The sequence below is a fragment of the Equus quagga genome, chromosome 13 (assembly GCF_021613505.1).
Source record: "Equus quagga isolate Etosha38 chromosome 13, UCLA_HA_Equagga_1.0, whole genome shotgun sequence".
Lineage (NCBI taxonomy): Eukaryota > Metazoa > Chordata > Mammalia > Perissodactyla > Equidae > Equus > Equus quagga.
Window position 1 is genome coordinate 47,044,432 of NC_060279.1, and position 23,062 is coordinate 47,067,493.

The following is a 23,062-nucleotide window of genomic DNA, read 5'->3' on the forward strand; positions in this document are numbered from 1 at the left end:
GGGCCTCAGTTGCCTCCTCTTTAAAATAGGGATTAGGAAAGCATGCCTCACGACATAGCTGTGATAATACAATGAGATCATAAATTTAAAATGCTTAGTTGAGTCCCTGAAACTTAGTAAATGCTCAATAAAGGTTAGCGATCTGGTCCAAATCCCTTGTTGCCCAGAGAGGGCTGGTGGATTTCCCAGAGTCACACAGCTTAACTGCAGACACAGACCTTGGTCCCAGCTCCTGTCTCTCCAGCAGAGATTCAGGGGAGGAATGGGTGGAGGCTGGGGCCTGGCTTTGCCTGAGGCCCCTCGGGAAGTGCACTCTGCAAGGCAGCGTGTAGGAGGGACCGCTGGAGCTGGAGCCGCGGCTCCCTGGGGCTGGGGGAAACCAGAGCCTGGCCCTGGCAGGGCCTCCCAGGGGCCCAGGCAGGGGCAGCTGTCCAGAACTGTCTGTCCATGGAGGGGGCAGGGAGGCTGCCACTCGGAGCACGCTGTGTGCCAGTCCCTGGGGCTGGGCCGGCTCAGCCTGCTGGCTCCATCCAGAGCCCGCCCCAAGGGATGCTGGGGGAGGCAGCCAGGATCAGAGCCGCCGGCTGTGCACTCCCCTCCCCCAGCAACAGGGGACTAAAGTGGGTCAAGGAGGAAGGAGGGGGCCCAGGAGGGCTGGGGGAGGGGCCCGAGGAGCTCAGAAGGCACCCAGAGGGAGGAGACCAGGAGAAGATGCCTGGAAAAGCAAAACCATGTGTGCAGTGGGCCTTGGGGGGCCAGGGCAGAGCAGTGCCAGGGACTTGGGGGTTCTCAAAATCACCTTAGAATTCATCCAGGGAGACCTTAGCCTGCCCTGCCCCCGAGGGCCGGTCCTTCCCTTTCTCCCACCCCTGGCTCCATCTTCCCCCAGCCGCTCAGCCTCTTCCAGAGCCCCCACATCCCACCGCCCCCAAGCCACGGGGTCTGCGAGGAGCTCTCACAGCCGGCTTCGGCCTCTGGCTCAGACCCAGACATGGGCCCAGCTTGGCCCAGCTGTCCAGCCAGGAGGTGCAGTCTGAGGAGGGTGGGGAGAAGCCATCCAGCTGACCCCATGCTGGGCCCAGGCTCAGCAGGACTGTGGTGGTACCAGGCCAAGTCAGGCCCGAGTCACCAGGGAGAACGGTCAGAGCAGCCCCACGTCCCCCCAGAGGCATCCTTGGGGAGCCTGGTGCAAAATGAAAGGGAGGGAGGCAGGAAATGCCAAACAGGGCTGTTCCCTGCCAGGCGGGGAAGCCAGGCCCCTCAGGGCCAGGGGCTGGGGGCCCACAGTGCGACCCAGGAGACTGGGGTTAGCCGTCAGCCTCCACCCCTGGCTGGCCCTGGCCCAATCATCGGCTTTTCTCCCAGCTCCCCCACCCTGCATGGCCCAAAAAAACAGGGCAACAACCACCCAGGCAACTCGATATGGTCCAGAAGCCTCCAGGGTCCCTGGGTTCCAGGAAGCCGGCGCAGGAGGGGTGGAGGGCGGGGAAGGCAGAGGGCCGGTGCCGGGAGAGGGGTTTCAGGAGCCGGGAGAGGAACTGCTCCCGGGCTTCTCAGCCAGGACGGGGCCGGCCGAAGGGCAGCCGGGAAACTGGCCGGCAGGTTCACACACCCTCAGGTTCAACTCAGTCTCTAGGGCAAATGTTGAGGGCGAAGAAGATACAGGCTCCAGGCCAGGTCTCGGGCCCAGGGGGTGGTTTGAGCAGAAACAGAGAGGCTGAGAGGCTGGGCCCTTTAAATCTTGGAGTCCCTCAGCAAGGCCACCCACCCCTAACCACCACATCCAAGATTCCTGGGCTGAGCTAGCTGGTCCCTTGGGGCCTGAGGGGAGGAGGGAGACGCAGTAGACAGGAGGACTCCCCACCCTAAATACAGCAAGCAAGCAGCTCCCATCTCCACCTGGCAGAACAGAGGGGCTGGCCTGGCTGGGTGTGCAGTTCCTAAGAAACCAGGAAGAAGGTACAGCCCTGTCCATCACCCACCCCAAATGTCCCAGGGACCTGGCCTCAGCCTCCTGCCCCCAAACTGTGCAAGTCCCTTCTCCCCCATGTGAACTTCAGGAGCAGACCTGGGCAGGCAGGAGAGGGGGAGAGTAGTGGCGGGGGGCAGGGGGGGGGGGTGGCCACCAGCTGGGTCCTCAAGGGGAACGTAGTGTTACCAGCCTCAGAGTTCATAACTGTTTATGGGTCTGTCTCCCAGGCCAGCATGGGCTCGTGGGGGAGGAGGGCCGCCTGCTCACCAGGCACGTAGAAGGAGGCCCTGGGAGTAACTGGGGTAGGCCCCGTGGTGTCAGGCAGCCCAGCTGTGATGTGTGACCTTGGACCTCAGGCTGACCCTCAAAGTTCCCTCACCCGCAGGATGGCAAACGTAATGGTACCAACCCCAACGGGCTGTCAAGGGATTCATGAGAAAATGTATATAAAGCACTCAGCATGTGCTGGGCAGTCAGCCTCAATATATATGATCAATGAATGTCCTTCCCCTCTTCTGCCACCCCCGTGTCCCAGGTGGAACCTGTCTCCAAGAGAAGAGCAGGACTGGAACGCTCCTGATAAAAGAAGGCAGGACAGGATGCACAGAGATGTCTGCGGACAGGCCCAGCCTCACCCTGCCCGCATGAGTAGGGAACTGAGCTCGGACCTAGAACCCGTGACAGGCCTGGCACTCCCCGGATGAGTCTGAGCAATGGGTATTTTGAGGCAATGAAGACAGGAAATTCAGAAGAAAGCCTGTTCCGATAACCAGCTTAGGCTGACTGTGGATGCAGCGGGCACATGGGACAGCTGTCTTCTCACCGGCCTGGCTGTGAGCTCAGGACTTGGGTAATAGTGATGGAGCATCAGCATCTCCCTTCCACCTCCAACCCTAACGGTGTGCAGCGGATGTCCCAGGCCTGGTGAGCTGGGGTCAGGACCCCTGTCCATGGGACGCAGGGACCTTGGAAATAAGCAGCCTGACTGATGGCTGGACACCGGCTCTGACACACATGCGCCATATGAGCCAGGGCAGGGCTGTGGACGTCTCAGGATCTCCCTTTCTCATCTGGCAAATGAAGAGGGACCCCCTCCAACGTACTCTGGCTACTTGCAGGTGCCTGTGAGAACCTCTGGAACAATGTGGCACTCAGAAGTCATCTAAGCTCAAGGCTCAGAGGCCTGCTCGGGGGGCTCCCCAGAAAAGACCAGTGGGCCACCCCACACCCAGCAACCTTTTCCACTACCCTCCCCTGCCTCTTTCTTCATCTGTGCTCCAGCCCTTCTAGGAGAGCCCACTACACTTGTCCCTGTCGCTCCAGACATACATACTCAAAACTCCCCCAGATTTTGTCCCATCAGGTCCTCATGGGCAGGGACCACGGCCTTTCCTTCTCCCTCCTACCCATCCATGCAGGGCTGGGCCCAAGGCAGGGGGAGGAGGCCCTGGGAATGAGTTTCAGAGCCAGAGGGGACCATCCACCTCCCTTTGTGTTTCCCTCTCATCCTCCCAGGCCAGCTGACACATCACATCCTCTGAAATGGCCTTCCAGGACAGCTGTCCAAGGCTGAGACGCCAGAGCCGTCTGCCCATGAAAAACTACATATTGGTGTAACTGTTTACACTTTATCAATCCCACTACCACACCCCCAACTAAACTGTAAGCTCCCTGAAGGCAGGGACCCAGCCTTCTCACTCATTACTGTGCACCAGCAATAGCAGAAGCCCACTAGCAGAGCCGGAAATACGCAGCCAGGGAATGAATGAAGTCAGGAAGTATCCATCCTGTGAATGAATGAGTGAGCGAATTTTAAGTGGCAAACCCAGAATCATGACTCAGATCTGTCTGCTAATCTTCTGTCTGTAATTTCTTGAACACATACAAATGCACTCAAAACAGCACTCCCACGCCGCATACCCCATACCTGCAGGCCTGGGCGCCATGCAGGGGCAGAGCACGGCTCTGGGGCCGGGGTCCCTGCTTTCGAAGCCTGTCTAGTCCTAGCTGTGGGACAAGGGCGATTTATTTTCCCACTCTTGACCTCAGTTTCCTGCTCTGTAAAAAGGGGGTAATCCCAGTCCCTACCTCCGAGGTCGCCGTGAAGCTTCAGTGAATTACGGAGTGTGAAGTGCTCAGAAGCAATCAATGACATTTACTGTTGATTATTATACACTCACGGATGGCCGGCGCTGCTTCCCACCGCCCTCCCCCTGCCCCGCCCCCGCCCCCGCCCCGAAGCCAAGACCAATCGGCGCTCCAGCCGCAGCGCCCCCGAGGCGCACAGCTGGCCAGCGGGCCGCGGCCCACCCCCGCCGGCCCCCAGCTGCCAGCGCGGGGCCTGGGACTCAGGAGTCCTGGGGTCGCCGAGGGGCGGGCGGCGGGGGCGGCCCGCCGTGCAGAACAAGCCGGGGCCCACCGGCGGCGCGAGCGAGCCTTCCCAGCCGGCCCCCCGCCGCGGCCGCTTTGTGCCCAGCCCCGGGCTGAGCGACTGCGCCGCGGCCGCGGAGCCTGCCGGCGGGAGGGGCGGCCCGACGCGCTCCCAGGACGGCCGCCTCAAAGGGTCCCGGGCCGCCCCGCGGGCCAGGCAGGCCAGGCCGGGAGGGGCGCGTTCCTGCTCGCTGGCGGGAAGAGCCCCGAGGCCCCCTCCCAGGGCCCCTCCCTGTCTCCTGGCCCGCCTCCTCCCCAACCCCGGATCTCTTCGGCCTCTCCCACCCCGACCTCCCCCGCCTCCGTCAGCTCCTCTCATCCCCGTCCCCCTCCCCTCATCTCCTAGGACCCAGGTCACACCGGTTAACTCTGCAGGCAGACCCCGGGAGGGCCCTGGAGGCCCCTAGATCCCACCTCCCGTCCTGGAAGTCTCTGCCCTCCCCGATCCCACCAGCCTCGGGTCACAGCCCTGGCTTGGAAACGAGCTGGTTCTGGGCTGGGCTTCTGAGAGAATGGGCTGTGGGAGCTTCCTGGCCTCATTTTCCCATCTGTCAGATAGGGGGTGGGAATGTGCGTCCAGTGCCAGGCACTGGGGACACGGTAGTGACCAAGACAGGCAGGGGCTCTGCGGGGTGGTGCTCACAGCCCCCCTGCCCAGGGAGGGACCATCCCCTGAGACCTCCTGGTGATGTGCACAGGGTTACACTGCCATAGGACCACATGGTTTGGGGAGGAGGGCAACGAGGCTTCTAGGGCAGGACTGGGAGCCAGAAGCCATCCTTGCCCAGAAACAGCCCCATCAAACGGACTCACCACCCAGAGAAGCCTCTCTGAGCCTGGACTGTACCACAGAAACCAAGGAAGGCTGGGCCAGTGGCGGGTCCTCCCAGGGAAGGACCCCTACCTCCCACATCCCTCAGCCCCTTCAGAGCACCAAGTGCACAGGCTTCCAGCCCCCAGCTTCCATCATGCCTCCCCCATCACCCTGGGCTCAAATGTCACCTCCAGACGGCCCTGTCTGGACAGCCTCTCCCACCACTCCCTATCCCAGGACCTGCTTTGTTTCCCAGAAATTATGTTACTGACTCATGTACTTGTAGGTGGCCTTTGCCTCCACTAGAATAAACTTCTCTCCTATCCACCGCTGTGGCCTCAGCACCTTGAACAGTGCCCAGCACGCAGTAGGTACTCAATAATCGTGTGTGGGATGAAGAAATAAACAAATGAATGAATGAACAAACAGGTAAGATAGACCTTAAAAGCGTAGAAACCCAAGCTGTACCCAGCTAAGAGGATTCCATGACAAGTGATCAAATGAGTCTGGAAATCAGAACTAACATCTGAGAGAGTCCCGTATTAGCATTTGAGAGGCTCTGTCAAAAGTTTTAAAAACTTTAACTCCATTTACCACAGTGTTTGCCAAATGTGTCTGGCCACAGAAAACATTTTTTATTCTTTTAGTGGAAAATCAACAAAATCCTGGAATACATTTTGGGAAACACCAATATAAACTCATTTCCCACCCTCACAGCCCCAACTTTACAGTTGGTAAAGTGAATCATAGAAGGAGAAAGAACTTTCTTCTGTCTTTTGTGAGGTCAGATCTAGCATAGTGCTTGGCACAGAGGAGATGCTCCAAAATTATACAAATGAATGGCTATAAAGTAAATTCACGAACAAAGTCTAACCCCCATGTGCATTTTCTCTGCACCTTCCCCAATAGTCTGACCCACGCAAGCAGCAGCAAGAGCCCCTTCCCCCTGGAGGCTGGCGCTCACAGTGCACACACATGCACATGCAGACGTGTACACACAGAGGCAAACTCGAGCCAGCACGCACACACACAGATTCATGCACTCACATATGCGCGTACACACAGACAAAGACACATGCACACACAGACACAGGCACACACGTGCACACCAATTCTGGGACACAGGCCCTCCCACACAGCCCCCTTCCTTATGCCTGTCCAGTGCACACCTTAAGAAAGGTTGCTGTCCTTGATGAGAAGGGGAAAATGGACATGGGGGCGCAGAAGCCTCATTCACAACCTGGTACCACCAAGAGGCTGGGGGGCCCCAGCAGGTGACAAATTAAAAGCTAGGTTTTTCCCACCCATTTTTTCTGGCGCTGCATTCTGAGCACCAAAGTACAGAGAGAGAGAGAGAGGGCAAAGTTAGGCTACTCCAGAGTGACCGTGCCCCAACCCTCTGGATGGTCATTTCGGTTTTACAAAGCTTTTGCTCCCTCCTGAGACTTTCCTGGGAGCAGAGCCCTCATTCCACAGAAAACGAAGCTGAGGCTCACCAACAACGTGGTGAGAATGTGAGTGAGATGAGGGGTGGGAGCCCAGGTCTGCCTGCTCAGGATATCCTATGCCCCAGAACCTTGGGATCCCAGGTTGCTCCCAAGGCAGGCCTTGGCCTGGATGAGTGGCAGCAGCAAGATCCACCACTCGCCCTCATCCTTGCCCTGCCCCCAGGCACAATTCTGCCACAAGGTCATTGTATGACCTTGGATAGCTGACTTGCCCTCCCTGGAAAAGTTTAACCATTCACGTGAGAAGGGAGCTCAGCTGAGGATCCATTATCGCCTCTGAAAAAGAAAGTCCGACATGCCCACCTGAGCGCTCAGAAGTGTCAAGATTAAATGAGATAGAGCCTGTGAAGTACATAGCCCAGTGCCTGCACAGAAGGGGTGTTCGTTAATGTTGGCTGCCCTTGGTGTTGTGAGTCCATCCTTCTGGGCCCAAATCAAACACTACCCCCTATTCCAGGCCTTGCCTGATTCCCCCATCAAAAGGAATCCCTCCAACTTCTCTCAGCCCTCAACCCCCACCTCTGTCTTGGACTGTCCTGTCTGGTCCTGTTGGTTAGGGTCTTACATCCTCTCCAGACTATGGGTTCCCTGAGAGCATGGCCTCCATTTGGTTCATCTCTGCATCCTCCTTGGAGCCCAGGCTGAGAGTCTCAGCTGAGTAAGATACTCAGGACCTGGAAGGAAGGAAGGAAAAGAAAGGAGGATGGATGGATGAATGGATGGATGGATGATGGATGATGGATGGATAGATAGATGATGGATGGATGGATGGATGGATGGATGGATGGATGGATGGTGGATGGATGACAGATGGATGGGTGATGGATGGATGAATGGATGGATGGATTGATGGATGACGGATGGATGGATGACGGATGGATGGGTGATGGATGGATGGGTGATGGATGGATGGGTGATGGATGGATGGATAGATGATGGATGGATGATGAATGGATGAGTGATGGACGGATGAATGGATAGATGGATGGAAGGAAGAAGAGACATGACTAAAGGACTAGCTGAGGGAAAGAAATGCCCAAACCCCCAAGCTCCACATTCAGTGCAGTGCCCCCTTCTGAAGAAGAAATAAAAATGGTCTATGAACATAAGAAAAATGGTCAACTTCACTAGTAATCAGGGAAATACAAATTAAAACAATGAGCTGTTTCTTGCCCACCAGATTGGCAAAAAGAAAAAGGCAGGGAAAAAGACAAAAGAAAGAGAAAAAAAGAATACATCCTACGTGGGCAAGGATTAGGAGAAACATGCATTCACACACTATTATGGAAGAATAAACCGACACAGCCTTTGTGGAGGGCAATTTGGAGCTCTCTCTCAAATTTTTCCAGCAACTCCTTTTTGACCTAACAATTCCACTTCTAGAAATCTAGCCTAAGAAACATGAAGATTTATAAACAAGGATGCTCCCTGCATCCTGTTTATAACAGTGAGAAACTGGAAGCAGCTTAACGTCCATCAATAGAGTATCGTAGGTAAATTCTGGTACATCCGTTCTGTAGTATGGTGGCTGTGGAAATGGAACAGGTCTGTAACACTAGCATGATGGTATGTCTCACACTAATGGTTCTTAACCCTGGCTGCACACTCCAAGGACTCTGGAAGCTTTAAAAAAAAAAACCTGACCTGGGGCCTCATCCTCAAAGACTGGATTACCTGATCCGTGGTGGGGCCCAGGTAATGTTATTGCTTTAAGTGCCTAAGATGATACTAACGCACAACCAAGATTGGAAACGCACTGCTACATGAAAAGAACAAATGACAGACAGTGTGGTCAAGCGGTACATGAGACCATCCAGGTTTAAAAGGAGGTACGCATAGGTGTATGTACATATGTTTTTGTGTCAGTGCACCACAGAAAAGGTCTGGAAGGAAAGATACCTGTGGAAAACAGTGCTTATCTCTAGGAAAGGAGCGGATTCTATTACTTTTTTAAGATGTGCATGTGGACAGGCCAGAAGGCAGCATTACAACAAGAGTGGGGAGCAGGACAGACCCCTGTGCCTTCCCTCATGGCCCTCTCTCCTAGCCCAGAGCCCGGGGACTTCTCCAGCCCCCAGAGAAAGGATGAGTGTCTCTGCTGTCTTCCTGGCCCCTCAGGTCATTATAAATACAGGTAACAGTTACTAGCAGGCTCTGGAGCTAATCCCAGTTCCGCTACCTCCTCCATGTGACTTTGGGGTGAGGTTTGTACATTTGTGAAACTGAGATGAATCATAGAGCTGTTGTGAGAACTCGGGGTGAGTGGGGGGACACATGGGAAGAGCTGAAGGCAGGGCCTGGCACAAGGAAGTACTTGGTCATGACTGTCCCACCAGCATCCTCTCCAGGGATCAGGGCTGGCCTTGCTGGTGGCTCTGGATGGGCATATGTGGGACTCGGTCATTCTCCACCCATGTGGTCTCTGGCTTAGAGAAGCACCAGAGAGAAGCTGCTCCAGTAATGCTTGGCAAAGCCACTGGAGCCCAGAGAGCCGGGGACACCACAGGCTGAACTGTCAGACACCTGAAAAGACACCGATGTCACCATCAAACCCTGACATTTCTTCTCTTGTCTCATGTTCCCCTCAACCTTCCAAAGGGCCAGGGGAGCAGGGGAGGACCCAGTGCCCTGCCGTAGGGTTCCCCAGGGCCACCTCTTGAGACTTCTCCCTCTGTGGACTGGTCACTTTAAAAGGTAATTTGAAAAGACTTAACAATATCTTTCTAGCCTGTATTATTTTAACGCCAAAGCTTCTCGGGTTTTCTCCTTCTTTTGTTCCAGGAAGTAAAATCCTAAAAGATCTAAGACAGGCAGCTACTCCAACCAAGTGCCTCCCATCTCAAAGACAAGGAAACTGAGGCCCACAGAGGGAGCTGTCGTGCCCAGATCACAGAGCACATCTCCTTCAACCCACAACCCTCCCCAACGAGAGAAAGAAATCAATCTTGGCTCAGACCTTCAGGGAGAAGAGGGTCTCTCTCTTTCATTCTGAGTTTTGTTTTCCTGGCAAGTTCCCCTGCAAACACATCTCACTCTCTCCTTCCTGCACAAACCCCGGCCCTTCCCCTCAACCCCACCCCTGACTCCGAGGGCTGTTCAGGGGCAAAGCGTCCGTGAAAGATAAAGCAAGTCTTAAAGGGTGCTTAATGGAGGCTGGGCCGCGAGCCCCAGCCAGCACCGAGCTGGGTCAAATCTGTCTGGTCTGAAGCCCCCTCAGCAATGTGGCCGGATGGTCGGGGGCAGGATGAGGAGTTTCTTCAATTAAAAGTTCTGTTTTATTTAAAGTTAGTATGAAAATCTCATATTGCTTTCATTATTTAAAAATGTTTTACAATCTAGCACAATGCTTGGCACAAAGCCTTCAGTAAACAGTAGCTACAATCACGGCAGAGAGCACGGCCACCCCCAGTACGGGCTGATGGCAAAGGCGGGGAATGGGCACGAGCCATCCCCAACCCCAAGGGGCATGAGGACGCCCAGTTCTCCAGGGTGGAGCATCTCGCACCTCCTGAACACGAATAGGGGCCGGGGGGAGCTGGAGGGGGCAGGAGAGACCATCAGAATCACCCTCAAGGACAGCTGTTCCCTCAGTTCACTCTCTCAGTCGTTCACTTAGGAACTCGTGTATTCGTTCATCCGTCATCTATTTACTACACACTCATGCACTTGTCCACCCACTCATTTATTCCCTTAACAGTTTACATATTTACTCAGTCATGTAAGAAATCCTTTTTAGACACAAGGACCCAGAAGCCTAGGTCAAGGCCATCTATGAATGAGTGTGGGGTCCTGGAAGCCCATGAGACTGACCGCACCCCATACATAGAGATCCTGCTGTTGAGCGAGTAGAGCAAGGCAAGCTTTGTCAACTCTCAACAGGGCTGTTCGGAGACTGGGAACTTGAGTTACTCCCTACGGCCCCAGGGGACAGAACCAGGACCAATGCATTGAAATTACGGGAGGCAGAATGCAGCTTCATGGGAAGAAGAACAGGTTAAATTCAAGCCAAAAATGCAAAGATGTGCACGAGGTAGTGAGCTCCCTGCGAGTGAAAGTGTGCAAGTTCAGGCTGGATGAAACCAAGGATGCCACAGACACACCCAAAGAAGTCTGTATGAAGGTTTTAACCTGAGGTTTTCAGGATCCTGAGAAGTTCAAAGGCAAAAACAGCAAGGGTCTGAATCTTCCCAGTACATGTGCCAGGCCCCTGGCTGGCCACTCTCTCCCTGAGGGGCGTACGGCACCCACAGAGCTGTCCTGGGCACTGACACTGCTCGCTGCTCCCTAGAGAACCCAGCGCTCTCTGCAGCCTCCACCCCAGGTGACAGGAGTCTGCCCCTCTTTCCATTCCGCCCCTTTGGGAGCCTGCTCTCCTCCCTCACCCTCTCCCTGGGGACCCTCTGGAGCTAGTGATTGTCTCTCCTCTCCCCAAGTTCAAACCTGCAGCCCCAGGGGGCTAGGGACAAAGCCATAACTCAGTTCAGGAACCAGAAATGTGCTCTATGCTGCTGGTGGCTACAAGGGCCTGCAGTCCCAGGCCAAGGGAGTACACACAGCCCGGATGCGGCAGGCGCTACCACCCCAGCGCCCTTACCCAGCCATGCCCTGCTCCCTGCCCAAGCCCAGATGGCCATCACTCTGCCCTCAGGCAGGTAAAATTCAGTGCAACAGGAGTTAGGTGAACAGTATGTTTTATTTAATTAGGATCAACAGAAGAGATAAACCTCACAGCAGGATAGGGAATGACAACGCTGCAAAAAATAATTCATGCCCAGGTAATGAAAGGGCAGATTTCAATTACAGAGAAAACCAGGCAGAAAAAGGCACTGGCACCTCCGAGGTGGAGAACAGTGTAAGGGTCTGCAGTGCCCACCCCGGGCCAGAGGTGGCCGGCCCTCCAGGACTGAAGTCAAGGCACCTAAGTGGCCATTCCTGAACAGCCGTCCCTCCCCTTTCCTCGTCACAGACAAACCAGCCTGAAGCGTGCAGGGCTGGGTGAGGCCGGGGGGCTGTCTGGGTCCTGACAGGCAGGTATGGAGGCCGCTGGGATCTGCCCTGCCAGGGCCACTGGGCAAGCTCACACTCAGCCAGTCTTAGTCTCCAGAGGAATGGTGTCCCCAAGGAAAGAGATTCCTTCTGACCCTGTGAATGGTCACCAGCTCACTCAACAACTCCTAAGCACCCCCCCTGCCCTGCGCCCGCTGGGGTCCTGATGGCGAGCCCTGTCCCAGCTTCTGGCACATGCGACCCACCTTGCACATCAGAGCAAGGAAGAGCACTACCGGCTCTTCAGAGTCACTTCATCTTCTGAGCCCCTGTTTCCATTTCTCCCTGGAAAATGGAGACCCCGAACCGGACGGCCTCCTCAGAGGGTGGCAGGCTGAGCTCCCCACCGCACCAACCCCAGGCTGCTGATGAGAAATGAAAGTTCACGGTGGTGATGACTGCACAACGATGCTAATGGACTTAATGCCATGGAACCGGACACTCACAAATGGTTACAATGACAAATTTTATGCTAGGTATGTCCTACCTCAATTTTTAAAAAGGGAAAAAAAATGAAGAGTTTTGAACCCCTCCCCAGACCAGCCGGGTGAGCATCTCTAGGATCCCGGCCCGGAATCTGAAATTTTAACCAGCTTTACTCTAGGGGAAAGCGACGAACTAAGGATCCACTAATATGGATGAATCCACTCTCTCCCCAAACCAAGGGCTCCCCTCACCTCTTCCAGGCTAATGCCTTGAATTAGCTCGATAAATACTTCTTGTGCAAATGAGTACTCAAGACAATGATTTCTCCAAGTTTCTTAGTCCCAGGAAGCATTTTCCCTCCAAATGCACACTCCTGCCACGCCCTCATGCCCAGGGCTCGGCAGCATCCACCACAGACAGCACACCTGTGCAGCTCACGCTCGGCTCTCTCTCGCCTCCTCATCCCTGGTCCTTGGGTACCGCCAGCCCCAACACCCCCATTAGCTACGAGAGGGAAATTGCTGCTAAATTAGTGAGCCCATCTACAGAGCCCCATTTTATATCCCAATTCAGAAGATGACATGAACATCTGCTTTCACTTCAAGACATTAATTTTCAATTATTGGAGAAAAACAAAATTAGTCCTGACAAATTGCTGGCGAACACACGCTCTTGTCTGGTGGTTCATAATAACAACTCGGGGGCCCACAATTCGTGTCCTCGGACAGAGTTTCCTGACAGCCCGGTCCTCCGGAGTCAGGGGCGGCAGTCTCCTGGCCCCGAGTTCTGTCTGCTGTCAGGGAATGGCCTCTCTGGCCGCTGGGTTCCAAGAAGTAAGGAATTTAGGTTTTTCTCTCTCTGGAGAAGGCAGGGATGGGGAGGGGGGGAAGATAAATAAAAACATTTTCAGCTGACCATTTTCAGCTTCAAACATTTCAAGCTTTGCGTCTCTTCCAGTTTCAGGATTCCACACATTTAGACAGGAATACGGACCAGTCCTGAGGCCAAGGGCACCTAGCAAAGGCACACATGCACCACCTTATAATGCACGTTTGCCATCTGTGATGGGAGAAGGATGGGTGACGCGATTCTCTTACGAGATCCCTTCCACCCTGGCCGTGATGTCACGCAGGATTCCAAGTCCAAAACTCAACAGCCCTGCGCTCTGAGATGGGAATGCTTATAAATCTTCCATAACCAAACACTGTTTGCTGGGGTCCCATTAACCCAGGAACCTGGTTCATCCAGGGTCAGAATCTACAGGAAAAAGAAAAAAGAAAACCCCGAATTTGTCAACCTCAAGGACCCCAAATCCAGAGAACAACCCACTTGATAAGAGATTATCAATACCGTAATCTCATTTGATGGATTTTTTCTGTATCTCGGTTGCTGTAGTCACTGTATCAATAAGAAGCCCCTGAAATGTGAAGGAGCAGAAGAATTGAGAGATAATGATGTAGCAATCTTTGAATTTAACTTGTCATAATTGAAACCAGAGTGTGTTTACCTGGCTAACACATTCAGACTGGGAGGGGCGAGGGCAGGGGACAGTAACCAGAGGGAGGCAGGTTTGAAAAAAAACAAAACAAAACAAAACAACGAAGGAAAATTATATCTTTAAGAAGAGAATGACAGACGTTGCTACTCCCAAAGTCAACCCGGTAACTGAGCTCCAACATTGTGTAATTGACTTTGCAAGTAGACAACAGCAACGCAACAAAGAAAATGTCAGTGTTTTCACAGCACTAATCTATAACGCTGGGAGGCCCTCCCGCTGTCAGCCAGGGCTGACAATACAATAGCTTTCAAAGGGATATTACCATCATGCTTTTTATTCCTGACATCAATCAAGACAAAGAAAATCCTTTTCACAAGACATTAAAAATCAAACCTTTGTACAAGGAGATAGGTAAAACAGTATTCTCCTTAAAGACAGTCACACTGAGCAATCAGCTAATTGGCACTCCTTGAAAAAAGGTAAAGTATTTTTATTTACTGAGTATACAACCCCAATCGTTGGCTGCCACCGATCCTGGCAGGTAAGCTATGAATCAAAAGTTTCCAATGGCATCTCCCCACTACACTCAACCCTACCTCTCCCACAGTAGGCCAAGGGAGCTAACAGCCAGAGTCAGAAACTTCAAGCGGGATATCACCAATCCAGGCTTAATTAGTCCATTTTGGGTGCAAAACTATACTAATTACCAACTAACATGTTTATGCACAAAATGCCCTTGCAAGCTGACAAGAATTTGCAGAAATTGCCAAATTCACCAACCAAGGTGTATCACGGTTTTCCCCAGCTACCCACAGTAATGGGGAGCCCACTAACAGTTTTCAAGGCAGTTTCCTGTTGTAATTACCCTAGACCTGCAGATAAGAAAGGAGCCCTGAAACCTACTGCAAACGTTTTCGAGACACGAAGATAATATTCTTTGCAAACAGCAGTGTACCACGGACAAGGTCCGGGAAAAGTAAATCCACCTTAACCTCAACCAAGCAAAGAGTTAACTAAACCCACCCACCCACCTTGGTAAAAAGGATGGGGCCATCAGGAAAGCTAGCCATCCTCTGCTTGTTTACCATCAAGACAGTTGTAGATGCCTGCATGTCAGAGGCTGGTGACACAGAAACCTGAGGGTCCAGGAGCAAGGAGTTAAGAGGTGCTAATGTTTGTGAAAGCTCATTATCTATACACTCTCCAAGCCACTGGAGCGACAAGAGTCCACCAGCCTGCCCAGGGGTCCAAGATGGCACGTCCCCACACCTCCTCAGGGCTGACAGTACCGCTCGCTGGTCTAGGTAGCCCCAAGCTCCAGACTATTGCCGAGGAAGAGAGGGGGAGAGAACTCATTCAGTTTCCAGCAGGGGGGTCCCACTGGAACTCAGAGTCAAGGTGTTTTGTGACTTTTCCCTCTGGTACCTAACAGACCATCTGCCAAAAACATGCAAGTGAGTCCAGTCAAAGACAGAGATGTTACTCTGTCAGCATCTGCAGCAGAAAAGGCTGTGTGTGCTTTTCAGACATAACTGGACATCGCTGTTTATTTTTAAACAGTATCTGAATGACAGGTGCTGTTCATTTCACTGCAAAATGGGCAAAGATTTTAAAAGAAGAGGGAACTGGCCCCAACACTGCCTTGAAGAATCACATTCTCCCACCACCATCTAAATGAGCCTTTTTCCAAGAGCCAGGCAGCACGTCGGCAGCATCAGCCTCAGTGGCAGATTCCTTTCATTTACACATCCAAATGAACAGTTAAGAGAAATCAATGCATCTAATTGCCAGACTATTAAATCCTACATCAGGGAAAGAATTCCACAGCCACCAGCTTAAGAGTTGGCTACCGATATAGCAATTATTGCAACTTTCTATTCGATTGAACCAGATGCCCAGCCTTTGGTCCCCCATCTAGGAATGCCGGACTCAAAGATGCTGCACTCCAGTTTCCTCCTCTCTCGGTTCCCCCGACTCCTCCTCTGTCAACATGCTGTAGCAAACCACCACAGTGCCAGGACTGGCTGCTTCTACCGAATTACTTTATGACTGCAAAGTCACCGGCACTTTGCACCTTTCCTTATTAATTTAGGAATTTAGGACGTTTAGCAGCGTCCTTCTGCCAGAGGCACATAGTTATCTTCTCGTATCACTTATTAAGTTTTTGCAAGGAAACAGGTGTAAGAATCTAAACAGCAGTCATTACACATAAAGACTGTTTTCTAGAGAGAGACAGGCCCTTCCAAAGCTGGGACTGGGTGACTTCATTGAGGAGGAGGAGATTAAATATTAGGATTAAATATCAGCTGCCCCAATCCACACAGAAAGCTAAAGACTCTATAACGGATTTGTTTTGCCCTTCCTACAAGATCATGTACACTTAGCCAAACAAATCTCGACAATTTACACTTGTATGTGGTCTCAGTTGAATCAAGAAACCTGTAACCTCAGAACGCCTCTATTTATTACATCTCAATTATTTCCATGGAAACACGAGTAGTGGCAAACTACACTGTTCCCAAGTCCCCAGACCACCAAATTTATACGATGGACTTTTGAGGAGCTACAGGCTGGGAGGAGAAGGAGACAGAGAAGCAAGGGGAGTGCAGAGAAGTCACTGGGGGTAGTTTTGGATGTTGGGGTTGGAGGGGCTGTGTGGGTGCAGCCTGAGTGTTAATTAATATTAAGAATTGTAATTAACAGGCAGTTGCTAGATGGAGAAAACTGACCATATTACAAATTATTCAAAAGTTTTCATCTGAGGCTAGGAAAAGGATGTGTTTACTTCCCTTGTAAATGCATAGGCTGTTCGTGGATCTGAGTCGACAGCGTGGGTGAGGGAGGCAGGTCACCAAACCACCCAGCATCATCAGCCAAAATAACATCAGTGAGATGTGATGAGAGCAGTCGCAGAGAACGAGGCCAAAATTATCAAAGGGAACAAATCACCTCGCAACTGCCACACCACACCACCAGGAAACAAAAGGGGGCAGAACGGCGTAGGGAGGGAAAATTGGTCAGAAATCTGACTTTTGTAACATTCGTGGGTTTTGGAGGGTTTTTTTTTTAAATCACAAGGCTTTTGAAAACCAATGAGGCTATTCTCCCCCCTGCTCCAGCCCCCTACCCAATTTGCTGGGTGTCCTGCCTGGGAGCTAGCTTTTCTAAAGAAGGACAAACATCCTGTGGGACCAGTGACCCCACTCCAGAAGGGAGGTTGCGTCTCCGAGTGGGAAGTGAGACCCCTCCACCCCACCCCCAGGCCTGTTTGATTTTCAAAGCAGCAATGCCAGTGCTTTCAAATCACACTTTCTGAGCATCCATTAGAAATTGTTATATTTCTGTCTTTCCTTCCTGCTATGGGCTTTCACATTTCCGAGATCAATTACGAATTACAGTCAAGCAACTTCCACAGCAGAACGTGCGAGCTGGACAAGTCCACAATGCCTCTACGTTAGCCCTGACACACAGCAGTGCAGGCGATAGAAAATGAAATAAAATTTAAAAGGCACCACTGTTCCTTAAGAAGCACCTTCAAACATCTTTAAAGGTGAAGACCTTGTCGCTTTAAACACTTGGTTGGAGCTGTCCACACTCAAGCACACACTTTTGAATATTGCTTGAGAAAGGGGGAGGCACTTCTTGAAAAGCAGTGAGCCCATCACCTGCTGTAGCTCTTATCTACCCAAATTATCTTCTCTCTCAATTCCTCCCTTGACAAGTGGCCACATCTCCACCCTATTCACGCCAGTAAACTGAATAAAAGGCAAATGGTGAGAGACAAAGGTTGTAGCTGCTTTTGGAAAATGCAGAGAACCACAGGAAGAAACAGAGGATGTCAGACTCCAAGGGCAGAAAGGCGCCCTGTGGTTGATAGTTACAACACTTCTCAAATGCCTGCACTGGCCTGTTCCCAGTTTGCTGTCGTCCCCCATCAATTAGCTTGAACTGTTGCTATAGGTCCACATACAGTACATTTAGAGAGAGACACTCAGTGAAAATCACGTCAAGGCTCATCTCATGAAAGGCTGAAGACCAATTCTTGAGTCTTTCTCAGAGGCACACAGTGGTTTCAGAACCAGGTTGGAGCAACTCAGACACCCACCCATCTGTTCAGCGCGAATCGCTTTCTGTGTCTCGTCTTCTAAAACAAGGGCGTTGGGGGGCACTGATTGAGGTCAGAGGTAGGTAAGCTTTAAATCTTCCTTTATGAAAAATCCACTCCTACACATAGATTTTAACCCAAAATCAACTGCCCGGCTTAGATAAAACTGGTTTCCAACCAGAGCTTCGCATTCTACATCTTATTCTGGAGCACCTTAAGTGGCTAATGAAGGAGTGAGCAGTGAGCCAGGGAGAGAGAAAAGAAATCAAATATTATGTCAAGCCACAAAGCCCTACATTCAGCAAAAGGACAAACATCTGCGTTTGCCTGTCCCCTTCTTGGGCTCTCTCTTCTGGTTTCCTGGTCCCTCAATGAGAACACCCTCTGGACCCCCAGTCCTGAGGAACAGGTCAGGCTATCCCAGATTGGGATGCCTGCCAGGGCGAGGGGAACAAGACCCACTTCCCTCAAGGAAAAAGAGGAAAAGGAGCGGCCGGGTTGCTAAGTTGAGACTGAGTTGGTCTGCTTCTAAGATGACAGGAGAGGCTCTGCTAAGCCAGTGCCCCCGCACCTCCTGGGACTTCAAAAGGAGAGAAATGGCGGGCGTCTCACGACCCTCCTTGCCAGACTCCGTCCTGGCTATTCCAGCCAGAAGCAAGGCTGGCAGGAAGGGAGCGGGGCCCCAGCGCCTTTCCCGCGCAGGCCTCCAGGAAATGAACCTTTCAAAGCAGAATTGGGCTCGGGCCAGAGGTCATCAGGGGAGCTGGGAGAAGACAAGGGCCTCGGGACTTTTGGATCCAGAGCCGGGACTTTTGGATCCAGGGCCGTAGCCGCTCTCGTCCTGTCCCTCCTTTACCATCTCCCAGCGCAGCCAGGCACCCACCCGAGGGGCTGGAAATCGGGACAAAGCAGCAGGCGAGGCATGGGGAGACCAGCGGGTGGGGAAAGGGCAGGGGAGGGGCTCAGCCGTCTGCGCGCGGCCTCTCCCCGGCGCCTCTACTCTCCAGGGGCCCACTCGAGCCGGGGGCCCTCGATAGAAATAGAAAGCAAAGCAAGGAGACGATAGGAGTGGGTGGGTGGGGTGTGTGTGTGTGTGTGTGTGTGCGTCCTCACAAACGTGTGCACTCCGGGGACCCGATACAGGAAGCTGGCCTGGGTGTCAAGGATGCGGTACCCCGGGTCGGGTCCCGGGCGCCCTCGGCGGAAGGGCTCGCACCGCGGCCGCTGCGCTCCCCTGGGGACCCGCGTCCCGCCGGCGCTGCGCAGACAATGAACTCCTGGCGGAGGCTCCCGGCCGGGTTGGCCTCGGTGGAGGAGGCAGGAAGTGCGGGGGCCCTGACCGGGAGCTCGGCCTGGGCAGGGGGCGGGGAGGGGCGCGCGGCGGCCGGGGTGGGGGGGCGCGCAAGCAACGCCCGCCGCCCTCGGCGTCCCGGGCCGACAAGGCGGGGGCCGAGGAAAGGCGACAAGGCCCGGGGCCCAGCGAGAGCGGCCTCCGAGCTGCTGGCCTCCCGGGCGCCCGTCCTCACCGCCTCTTCCTTCCTCCCGCCGCCGCCGCCGCCGAGATTCGCAATCCCCGCCAAGTCGGGCCCGCACCCCTTGATTGGCCACGCGGGCCCGGGGCCCGCACGGAGGGAGCAGCGAGGGCCCCTCGGCGGCGCCCCCAGGCCCAGGTGCCCCGCGGGCGGCGGCGCCCGGCCCGGAGACGGTCCGGGCGGGTAGGGTGTCCGCGGCGCACCCCTCCACCGCCTCCGCCTCCCGCTCCCGGCCTCCTCCTCCCCCTCCTCTTCCTCCTCCTCCGCCTCCGCCTCCTCCGCCGCCGCCGCCTCCTCCTCCTCTCGGCTCGCTCGCGCGGGTCCCCGGCCGCCCGCCCGCTCGCCGGTCCCTCCTCCCTCGCTCGCTCCCTCCCTCCTCGCTCGCTCGCTCTCTCGCGCCTCCGCCGGGCCTCGCTCGCTCACCTTTCACCGAGCGCGGCTTCGCCTGCTTCCGCCTGGACATGTCCGGGGCTCCCGGCGCTCCGTCGCCCTCCGCGGCCGGCTCCCCCCGCCGCCCCCCGCCGCTCCGGGCTGCCCTTCTCCCCCTTCTTCTCCGCCTGCCTCTCGGAAACTTTTTTTTTTGCAGCCGGGTCGGCGGCTGCGGGGAGCGGTTCGCAGGTCCGGGGCGGCCTCCCTGGGGGGGGCGGCCCGGGCCGGCCGAGGCCGCTCGGGGGCGGAGGGAGGGCCGGGGGGCGCGCCGGGGCCCTGCCTGTTGCAATGCGGCAGCCGGGGGCTCTCGGTCCCAGCGGCGGTCCCAGCGGCGCGGGGAGTCCGGAGGCCACTCGGCTGAGCCGAGTTATGCAAAAAAAAAAAAAAAAAAAAAGCCGCCCCCCTCCTCCTCCCCACCCCCCGCCGGCCCCCGGCCCCTGCGGCCCCCTCCCTCCCTCCCCCACCCCACCGCCACCCTCACCCTCCTCCTCCTTCTCCTCCTCCGCCCCTTGCCGGATTTTTGTGCAAAGTTTGCAGGCGTCCGGCCACGCAGCCCGGTGCGGAGCTCACAATGAACCCATCTGAGGAGGGGGAACAGGGCTGGAGTCGAAGGGGTCTCCGGGGGGTAGGAGACCGGGAGGCAGTCGAGAGCGCCCAAGCTCAGTACCCCCCCAAAAAAAAAAAAAAAGCCTTCAAATTATCTCCTGCCGCACAAAAATAATAATAATAATAAATATTAATGGCTAAAAAATGCCCAAACGCCTGGTTCGGAGATTATGATGGATGGGGAGGGGAGTCCCTCAACTCAGCCTACTTGGGGGGCTCGAAACGGCTGCAGTGGCTCGGAAGCCGCAGCTCGGGGCCCCTGGCTCACGCCCCCTTCTCTGGCTCTCGGCTCGGTCCGGCGCCTGCCCCCCGGAGGAGGAAGGGGCGCGCGGGGGCGGTCAGGCGGCCGCGGACAGGCGCGCCCGCGCCCCGGGCATCGCTCAACCCGTGCGCCGGGCCGCCGCTGCCTGCCCTCGGGCTGCGGTGCTCAGCGCGCGGCACGCAGCCGATCCCCAGGCCGGTGCCAAGTCGCCGGCCCCGCTAGCTGCCTCCATGGGCCAGGGGCTCGGAGAGGGGGGAGGCGGCGGCGGCAGAGGAGGAGGACGAGCAGGCGGCGGCCGGGCTCCCGTCCTCCCGGGCAGCGGCGGCGGCGGCTGCGCCCCGGCTCCTCCGCGCTCCAGCCGGCGCCGGCCCGCCCGCCAGCCTCCCTTGCGCTCCTGTCTTCTTTGTGGTCGCTGGCTCTCCTCCTCCCGATCCGGCTGCTGGGGCTGCACTGCAGAGACACATAATAAAGCCAGGCTTGGCTGGAAATGTAGCCGGGTCCCAGCAGGAGGATGTGAGGAGCGGAGTCCCGGCGGGGGAGCGCTCTGATCCCGTGGGGCGCCCCGCACTGCTCCGGCTCGGATCAGACGGAGAGAGGGCCAACAGCACCGAGCGATGGACAGCGCTGGAAATACAGCTCCGGCCGCCCGCAAAACCCGGACCGCGGCGGCGGCGGCGGCGGCAGGCACGGCGCGGGCGCGGGCACCGCACCGGCACGCGGGGCCCCGACTCGGGCGCTGGCGGCGCCAGGGGCGGGAGGAGGGAACAGACACAGGGCCCACGCGGGCTGTCAAGCTCGAAAGACGCATTAGCATCACAAACTGCAAAAAGTGAGGGAAGGGGTGGGGGGCAAACGGGTGGATTGCCCTAGCGTTGTCACCTCGCAGATTATGCCCCACGCACGTGGATTATCCCTGGACCTGGCTTTTCCCTCTCGGATTTGCCCACCGTTGAAGACCATCAGCCCACATCCACACACTCTTCCACCAGTGAGCTAACTCTGGTCGCCCCACACACCCACATCTGTAGGGTTCCGGCGTCTGGTTGCGCACTTCTTAGTTAAGACTATGAAAGGAACATCTTAGCCCCAAAACATTGCCGTAGCACCGCCTCCCCTTGAGCTTGACAAAAGAAATAAACCAGCTCCTACATTCCACAAAGTTTTGCCCCAGCCACCAGGGGGCGCGTCGCGTCCCTGCAGCTCCTGAACCACTTCAGGCTTCGGTTTCGGAGCCGGACCAAGAAGGGCTCAGACTTAGGGAAAGTCTTCCCCTGGCGGCTCTGGTAAACCGTTCCTCTGAAGCCTGCGCCTCCCCCGCCAGCTGCAGGCGGCCGGATCCAGGGTGGGGGAGAGGCCCTGACATCGACCCCCTCCCGGGCGAGTGGCGCCACCTTGGGCCCGCTCATCCTGGAGTGGGAGAACCGAGCGGGTGCTCGGCGCGGCGCTGGGGGTTATCAATCTCGCGGATCGATAAGTTGCCACTTGGAGAGGGGAGGGCTGTGTCCCCTCGGAGACGAGTTACCCAGGGCAACCTTTCACGGAAAAACCTGCTGCCCGCAGAAAGCCGCGCCGGGGCTGGCCGGGCAGCGGCGCCCGCCCCGAGCAGGGCGCCTGCGCCCCGCCGTTCCCCAGCCGGTCCGCCAGCCCGGCCCGCTTCACTGTCCCACCCGTCCCTGCTCGCCTCTCCGGGCTGTGGGCTCCGACCCCTTGCTTGGCTGATTGCAGAGAGACATGCCACCCCCGCACCCCCGCGGCTAGGAAGCGCGGGCCCGCGGGTGCAGGGAAAGGCCTGAGACAGAGCGGGAGGTGGAACCAAGCTCCTGCGCTCAAGGCCGTCTCCGAGGTAGAGTCGGGTGACCGGAGAAACGCGGCGCCGAGACGGACACGGTGATACCAGGAGATAGCGAAAATCTCCAGGACCAGGACAGAGATGTCCCCTAACTGGGAGCCAGGCCCTGAGGGCCGCCCCCTCCCCAAGTTAGGGCTGCCCCCCCCCGGGTCGCCGCCCTTCCCAGCCCTTGCGTCCTGGAGTGTCCAACATCTCAGCCTTCCAGGAGGGATGTAGGAGCCGCCTCCCGCAGCTCGGGGATGGCCGGGGTTAGGCTAAGTGGGGTGCCAAGGGCCAAAGCAAGGGCAGAGGCCGCGAGGCGCCTGGGAAGGAGCCAGGAGGGAGGGGCCGAATCGGCAGCTCCCCCACCCCCGCCGGCGCCTGGGATCGAGGCCCGCGGAGAGAGGCTGACAGGCGGCAGATGGCACACGCTGGGGGAGGGGGGCTGATTGGCCTCGGCTCCGGGGTGCCCCCGCCACGGGCTGCCTCTCCTAGGGGAAGGGGGCGGAGAACAGCCCCCGGCTCGCCCGCCCAGGCTCTCGGCAGGGCTGGAGACTGCGGATAATGCCCAGCCCGGAGCTCGAGAGAGGGAGAAGGACAAAAGGA

At 55.9% G+C, this 23,062-nt stretch overlaps 1 protein-coding gene across 1 annotated transcript in view; it reads right to left on the minus strand.

Annotated features, from left to right (window-relative positions):
- The window catches only part of ZNF423 (zinc finger protein 423), a 320,871-nt gene extending 300,772 nt beyond the window's left edge, over positions 1–20,099 (minus strand). The window contains exon 1 of the mRNA XM_046680367.1: positions 19,755–20,099. Within this exon, the coding sequence (XP_046536323.1) occupies positions 19,755–19,794 (40 nt within the window). The 5' untranslated portion in view covers positions 19,795–20,099. The remainder of the gene's footprint in view (positions 1–19,754) is intronic.
- Positions 20,100–23,062: the final 2,963 nt, after the last annotated feature.